The sequence below is a fragment of the Myotis davidii genome, unplaced genomic scaffold, assembly GCF_000327345.1.
Source record: "Myotis davidii unplaced genomic scaffold, ASM32734v1 scaffold330, whole genome shotgun sequence".
Classification (NCBI taxonomy): Eukaryota; Metazoa; Chordata; class Mammalia; order Chiroptera; family Vespertilionidae; genus Myotis; species Myotis davidii.
This window is the reverse complement of record NW_006283770.1, coordinates 394,512-402,596: the sequence shown is the minus strand read 5'-3', so window position 1 is coordinate 402,596 and position 8,085 is coordinate 394,512. Positions and strand designations below refer to the sequence as shown.

The following is an 8,085-nucleotide window of genomic DNA, read 5'->3' as shown; positions in this document are numbered from 1 at the left end:
GGGCATAGGGTCTTGAAGAGCAGAGGGTTCGGGTTCCTGGAGCTGCTTAGCTGCTCATGTTTCTTGAGTAGGTTTCATTGATGTCAAGGTTCTTTCATCCCCAACATTTTATGCTTGTCCAACAAGATCTGGTCTCTTGGCTTCAAGTGTCAAGTGTTTGGCTACAAAGTGGTGAGTTTAAAAAACAAACAAAACCACAAAAACCACAAGAACTCACTTATCTGTTGGTTTACATAGAATTTTCCATTTTTTTAGATTGGACCTAAAGTCACTTCTTCACCCATTGTACCAAATACCAGCTGTGTGATCTTGGAACAGTAATTCAAGTTCTCTCAGCCTCAGTTTCCATTATTCTAAAGACTACATCAGGGAAGACCGCTAGGTTTCACCTTACAGATCGACACTAATCAGTTGGTCATGCCTGTCTGCAGAGCACCGTGTTGAAAAGGATTCTGAGGCCACATCTCGGTTCATTAGGACAAAGGGGCATGACCCACTAGTAGTGTCTGCCAGTGGCACTGGGTGGGAGGAAGGCATGCCGTTCTTGGAAGAGATGAACTTGAAGGTCCTTTCCAGCACCATCGGATCATTGAGCTTGTGTCTATGCATTTTAGATTCTGCAGGCGTTTGATCTTTCTCTGGATCAGGATCATGCAAGTCTTGATAATAGCCTTGTGTTTTAACTACAGGAAGATTGTCGATCGAATTGACAGTGATGGGGACGGCTTTGTCACCACGGAGGAGCTGAAAACCTGGATCAAACGGGTGCAGAAAAGATACATCTATGATAATGTTGCTAAAGTCTGGAAGGATTATGATCGGGACAAGGACGATAAAATTTCCTGGGAGGAATATAAACAAGCCACCTATGGTTACTACCTAGGTAAGAGGTGCTGCAGGAGAGATTACACAGCTGGGGCCCACATAACAAGCTTTTTGCGGAGACTCTCTACTCCCTCATCATATCCACCCCTTTCGGGGGATGTCACAACCTCCTAAGTAGAACCTACTTGTGTAACATCCTGCTCTGCTTACTAAGAATGCACTTGGTTGCTTACTCTGTATGAGATCCTAGGTGGTGAGTAGTGGCAGGGGTCTAGGGTCTAATGAAAAGTGATTTAGGTTGCCACCCTCCCTGAGCTACGATCTCAAGGGTACACTCAGAACAAAGCAGAGAGGCAGCATGTCTCCCATACAGTTCACAGTGCTGCCGATTTCAGATAGCAAGTGGGCTGGAGCTATCGGGGAAGACTTCTGGTAGAGGGTGGCTTGGGAGCTGGGCCTTGAAGAATGGATTTGTATTTGGAGAGAGAGTGGGTGAGGTGGGTCAGCTGGAAGGGCAAAGGTACAGTGATGTATTTAGCAATGGGCAGGGTTTGGATATGAGACACACCCGTTTGGGGAATGATGGAATGGTGTGTGCAAAGCACAGGGTGCAGACCCGCTAGGTGTGTGGTCGACAGTGAGGGGACAGGTCTGAGAAGCACCGAAGATGCACACATTCACAGGCAGATTAAGGGAGATCTTGAAAGCCAGGCAGAAGCATTTAGACAAAATGTGGTACTAGGGAGCCTCTGCCTGTTCTGGAGCAAAGAATGATATGATGAAAGCAGGGTTCAGCAAAGCGAAGTATGGCTTTAGTATGGTCAAAAGCCTGTGCTCGTAACCACTACTAGAATTCCCTTAATATACCCAGTAGGGCTGTATTATGGGGTGGTAAGAAGGGGCAGATATGAGAGACATTCTGAAATAAATGGTGTCAGAGAACTCGAGAGGTCACGATCTTTAGTCCCATGTGTCCTTCTTTGGGCATGAAGTTACCAGTGATGTGGCAGGAAATGCCTTCCCTAGCAGCCCAGTTGAAACATTTGTGTGCACATCCTGCAGGAAACCCTGCAGAGTTTCAGGATTCTTCAGATCATCACACCTTTAAAAAGATGCTGCCACGCGACGAGAGAAGGTTCAAAGCTGCAGACCTCAATGGTGACCAGACAGCCACTCGGGAGGAGTTCACCGCCTTTCTGCACCCTGAGGAGTTTGAGCATATGAAAGAAATTGTGGTTTTGGTAAGATAAAAGAAGTCCCTAGGCTGGGAGAAGACCAGAGCAAATGCTACACCAAGATCTTGTCTTGTCTTCCAAAGAGAGAATGTTCTTCATCTTGAGGGGAATTGGAGAAGGACCCTGAAGTGGAGTGCATTGGAATACCTGTCCACCCAGTAAATGAGTCAGGGCAGGCTAGGTGCTGTAACAAGTAGCCTCCAATCATAGCCATTGATCACAATCAAAGCCTATTTCTTGCTTATATCACTTCCAAGGCAGATGATCCCAATCAGGTAGGTTTTCTGGGCAGTTCTCCTCTAAGAACCATCCGGCAGCCAGGCTGCTTCCATCTTATACACCACCGTCCTGTGGCCTCAAGGGCGTCCTGGTAGCTGCCAGCTGGTAGATAAGAGGAAATGAGGAGAAGGCATCAGTCTACCTAACTGCTCTGCCCAGGAAATGACACATCCCTTCCTTTTTCATTCTTCCGGCTCCTCCTAGATGTGATGAGGCTGGGAAATAGTTTAGATATGTGCTCAAAAAGAGCAAATGGGTTTGATAAGGAAACTAGTTAGTCTCTGTCCACTTTTCAGCTTTGAGGGCACTAAAAAAAGACTCTGAAATGGAATATGTTGGGTTGTTAAACTGTACAGAAACGTAAAGTGAAAACCATGGCTGGAAAGGACGCTCCCCTTAGCTCGGGTCTTCAGAGGGTGAATAGATCAGATCCTATGGGCTTTGAGGGTCAGCTATGCTTGTCAGGCCTCTGAGTGTGGCGGCTTTCCATAGTGTTTTGTGGAGTCCCAAATGTGTTTTTTTTTTAATGTATTACTGATTTCAGAGAGGAAGGGAGGGAGGGAGAGAGATAGAAACTAGAAACATCAATGATGAGAGAGAATCACCTATTGGCTGCCTTCTGCACACCCCTTACTGGGGATGTGCCCGCAACCAAGGTACATGCCCTTAATTGGAATCGAACCTTCAGTCCACAGACCGACGCTCTATCCACTGAGCCAAACCGGTCAGGGCAGAGTCTCAAATGTCTTAATATAATGTGGTCACTTGCTTCCTGGTCAGATAACCTGAGGCAAGCTGCCTCTGTGCTCTGAAACAGGTGGCTGAAGCTTTTGTTTCTAACCAGCTCAGGGCTATTTTAGTTATGCAGTTGGTGGTTGGGCACACTCTTGCCTCCTGCTTCATCCTCATGACCTAAGGACTGAGCAATGGCTCGGAGAATCATTTCTTTTTACTGCCCAACATCCACTTAGTGATAGCTGATTTGCCAGAGGGCGATGAAGATGAAGAATTAGCCATAAGTGGATTATGTGCCTTTGAGTTGCTGAGACAATGGATATTAAACTCATTGAAATATTCCCCATGGCAAAATGCCTAATCCTGAAGTCAAATATGCTAAATACAGAACATCATACACCCGAAAGTCAGAGAGACTTTTATTTCTTAATTGCCCGCTGTTTCATATTTTTCTGACACCACCCCATGTTCATTGTCCAGTTAGCCCTGGAATCTATCTCTGACCATCTGGTCCGGTGTTTCTCAAGCTGGGTCCTCCCAGGTACCCGCCGGGAATGACTTGGCTGGATGGTGGAAGTGGTTGGGCTGGCATATAACCAGGGCATCTCTGGACTTCCACCAGATGCCCTGGTTATATGCCCTTTCATAGAGTGTTCTGTGAAAACTGGGAGTAGGGAGGAAGGACGGAAACCATTGCATTGGTGCACAGGAGGTAAGGAGACAAGCCCGAAGTCACCAAGCGTTCAACCATAAAAGCCAGACGAAGGAGGACAGTAGTCAGAACTCTAAGACTGACGGAGAGCTCAAAGCCACCTTGCATTCTGTTTTCTGTTTGCTTCCTAGGAAACTCTGGAGGACATCGACAAGAATGGGGATGGGTTTGTGGACCAGGATGAGTATATCGGTGAGTGCAGCCTGGGTCCTGCTCAGCTGTCCCCACTGGGCAACGTTCCTCCACCCACGTGTACTTTCTCCAGACATCTCTGTTAGCAACCGCTACAAGTCTGTAGGTGTCGCTCTTGTGAGGGACTTGTTACACCATCCCTAGTAGTGCAGTAATGTCAGGGAGGAATTATTAGACCTCATTCAGTGGAGAAGAGACCAGAGGCTGGCCCCTACCTGTAGGATGGCCAGCAGTTGTCCCCACAGCTCTCAGAGGTGCCCTTCATCACGCTGTGTAGTTTTACCTTTGCGAAATGCGATTGGAGATGCCGTAGATCTACAGTGAGTGAGTGTAGAGCAGACATTCTCAGCGGAAGGACTGAAATCAGACTGGGTCAGCAGGGCCTACAAGCTCTAAGTAGACACAGCTATGATCAGCAGAGCTACTTATATGCCCAGGCTGTCTGCAGAAAAGCATTCCTTCTTACAGGTAAATCCTTTTGCAAAGTGCATAATCGCCCCCTAATAGAGCTGTTTTGTTTTTGATCCTTTCATTGGGAGGGCCATACCTAGCATTTTGTTCTGAAATGGCTCCACGTGAGCAATGTCAAGAAGTGCATTTTCAGGCAACTGAGCACTGCCTGAATGCAACTTGAATGTAGCTGGGTCGGAACCCACCATTGCTGGTTAGAGTCTTTCCCGGCAGCCCCAAGGCCCTCCAAGCGTAAAAGACTGAAGCAGGCAACATGGAAATTTCTATTTGATCCTCATCAGCTGCTACTTCAGTGCTTTGGCGCATGGCTGCCTTCTCATGATACCTTCTCTTTTCCCAAATCTCAATAAGGTAAAGCTGGTAAATCATTCGAGGGATGGGATCACTGTAATTCTTATACACATATTGATTAGAAGCTGTTAATTACCTTTCATTGTAAAACCAGAGCCCCAGTTGCCATCGGTCTTTGGCCTGTGGTTGTGTGACTTTGCCACCCCTTACCCAAGAACAAGTGCCTTCAGTAATGAAGGGCAGAATTGCTTCTAGCCATTAGGAATTGATCCCAGGAACGTCACGCTGTTCTGTCAGTCTGTGGTGTAACAGACAGGTAGCTTTCGCCACAGTCCTTAAAGTGATCTTGGTGGCACTAATTGTAGAATAACAGATGCTGACAGCCTCTCGTCAGGGCAAGAGCAGAGCTTTCCTCTTGCTTGGTGCTCATCTGAGGGAAGGTTCAGAGCCGCAGACACCTTGACAGTGGGGATGGGATTAGACTGATGGAAAGGCTGGCTGATTAAAACCATGCAGCACTTTTGACTAAGGATGTGTGCTCTTCCCAGCTTTCCTGAACTCTGTATTGAAACAGTGCAGCATCACAGGCACTTTAGTGGCTCTGCCTAAAACCAACATTCCATTCTGTACACTGAGCAGAGAGGCAGATGGGGGCATTGTACCTGCAAATCAAATTCTGAGCAATTTGCAGTCAGAAAGGCCTGTTGCATGGACTTGTCTAGCAAGTGACTTCTCTTCAGGAGGGAATGAGTGCAAACCCAGTGGTGATGTGTAATGGGAAAGAGCACAGTGGAATTAGACGTCCTGGCTTCTCCACTTACTCGTTTTGTGACCCCAGGGGAGTCATGCAATCACTTTAAGCCTCAGTTTCTTCATCTGTAAAATGGGAATACACAGCACCCATGCTTCCAGAACTGGATGGAGCTCAAGGTAGCTAATGTATGTGACAGCCATTTCTCAAAAACACTATGCAGATATCAGGTGTGATTCTCCCTTGTAGCAGAACCAAGGGTCTTACCTCTCTTTTACCTTCACTGCCTACTCCCTGTACCACCTGACATTCCCAAGTTGTGTTTCCATTAAAGAGAAATTGCCCACAGGGTATCTCTCTTTTCTAAGATAATCTAGTAATTTAGAAAACAGTGCATAAACTTTGCCTTTTTCTCCTTTTGCCATTTTGTAAAACAGGGATCATGATCTATCTTATAGAATTGTTATAAAAATGAAATAAAGTGATATACGTGAAAACCCTTTGGAAATTATGTAAATGACAATAGGAATGAACATGGTAGATAAGCCCATGTTTCTATGCAACCTCAAGCTCATACTAGCTGTGGCCTCAGTATTTTCATCTATAAAGTGGAAATTATAACAAGACCTACTTCATAGGATTGTTGTGTATGTAAAGTACATTATAAAGTATCTGGACCATAGATGGTGCTTGATGGTGGTTATGAGTTTCCACCTGTATAGTGCTAGTTTGGGTTTAGAGGGCTTTCATAGAAAGTGTCCCACTTGACCTTCATAATAACCCTGTGATTTGTAAATTATTATCATCTCTATTTTACAGACAAGGCAATTTAAGATTCAGCCATTGAAATGGGTAACTTAATCCTAGTCACTGAACTGAGTCATCTTTTATCTTCTGGCTCCTAAGCTCAGTTCTTTCTATTCCACCAAGCGACTTTCATAGTGGATAAATCATTGCAATATTATTCTCAAGAAACTGCCCACCAGATGTCTGGGTTAGGTCTCTAGATTGGTCATTGTCCTTCCAAAAACTCAGGAACTCAGGTTTTCTTTGATGTACCTTCCCACCTGTCTTCCTAACCAAGATCAACCTTCCTTTCCAGCGGATATGTTTTCCCACGAGGAGAATGGCCCTGAGCCAGACTGGGTTTTGTCAGAACGGGAGCAGTTTACTGAATTCAGGGACCTGAACAAGGATGGGAAGTTGGACAAGGATGAGATTCGCCACTGGATCCTCCCCCAAGACTATGACCACGCACAGGCTGAGGCCAGACACCTGGTGTATGAGTCGGACAAAAACAGGGTATTTCACATTCTTCTGGAGTCAGTCTTTGAAGGGAGACAGTTTACATAAGATTGGTTCTGTTTGCTTCTTTGTGATAGCATTGGCCTGTGCCCCTGGGCCTTATTGACATTTCTCATTCTGGCCCTATGTCAGAGACCTGTAAACTTGACCCAATACCATGATAATCCACAGTGAGATCATTAGGTCAAGACATTCCTGGAGAGTCAGCTATGGGCCACAGACTTACATTCACTCCCATTTCCTAGAATTGCAGAATTTTGTTTGCTGTGGGCAGGGCATGGATTTAAGAGACACACCCTGCATTGCCTTAAGACAACTTTGTTCATCCATTCATTCAGTCAGCAGATATTTATCCAACATCCATGATGTGTCAGGCACAAGAAAGTCCAGCCCATGAAAACATAAGGCATCCTCAGGCAAGCGCACACTTCTAGCTCTGTGCCCAGCACTTCAATATCTATTGATACATATCCACATAAATAAGTAAGCAGGATTTATAAAGACCTGCCTTTTTCCACTTTGATCACTGCTCCAACTCTTAGGAGACAATTGTGTGGTGTGGTCCATGAAAGGGAAGTGGACTTCTTCAAGGCCCTTTTTGGGAATGTCAGCACTGCTTGTAGACAGTTGGTCGAGCTTCTGAATTCCTGGGGGACTTACCTAATATATTTTTGCACAGCATTTACAGCAGGAGGCAGTTGCAGTTTGGGGTTTCACAGTGCAGCAATGGTAGATGAAAGAGGTACCTAGCAGCTTCTTAATTAATAAGTGTAGCGTTTCAAATGTTGCAAATCAGTGAACTAACATAGAGCTTCATGCTATTCAGTTACTAGAGCTTCGATAACAGCTCTTTCCTCTCCCCGGCAGGATGAAAAGCTAACTAAAGAGGAGATATTGGAGAACTGGAATATGTTTGTTGGGAGCCAAGCTACCAATTATGGAGAAGACCTCACAAAAAATCATGATGAACTTTGATACACACTCAGCGTAACATGACAGACTGTCATGGGCTTTCTTTTATTGTCTTGGATGGTTGCTACAGTTGACTAATTTATAGCAGTTGTGTCCCTGAAACAGCAGTTTATAACCTCAGATTGGGCTTAAAATTGCTTTTCACTCAATGTTTACTGCGAAATATTTCTATTCCTATTTCTATCATTTCTGTTCCTTCAATAAGATATCTCTACAAACACCTTAAAATCTGTGTAAATCACAATATTTTGGGGGGTGGGGATACATTACAAAAACATGACTTTTTAGCCTTTTTCATTAAATTTAAAGGGGAATAA

The 8,085-nt window shown here is 45.1% G+C and overlaps 1 protein-coding gene across 1 annotated transcript; it reads left to right on the top strand.

Annotated features, from left to right (window-relative positions):
* The first annotated feature begins 518 nt into the window (after positions 1–518).
* Positions 519–8,085, top strand: RCN1 (reticulocalbin 1). Its single transcript, XM_006753917.2, has 5 exons — positions 519–883; positions 1,888–2,066; positions 3,918–3,978; positions 6,594–6,793; positions 7,664–8,085. The coding sequence occupies exons 1-5, from the start codon at positions 604–606 to the stop codon at positions 7,769–7,771; spliced, it is 828 nt and encodes a 275-aa protein (XP_006753980.1). The 5' UTR covers positions 519–603; the 3' UTR covers positions 7,772–8,085.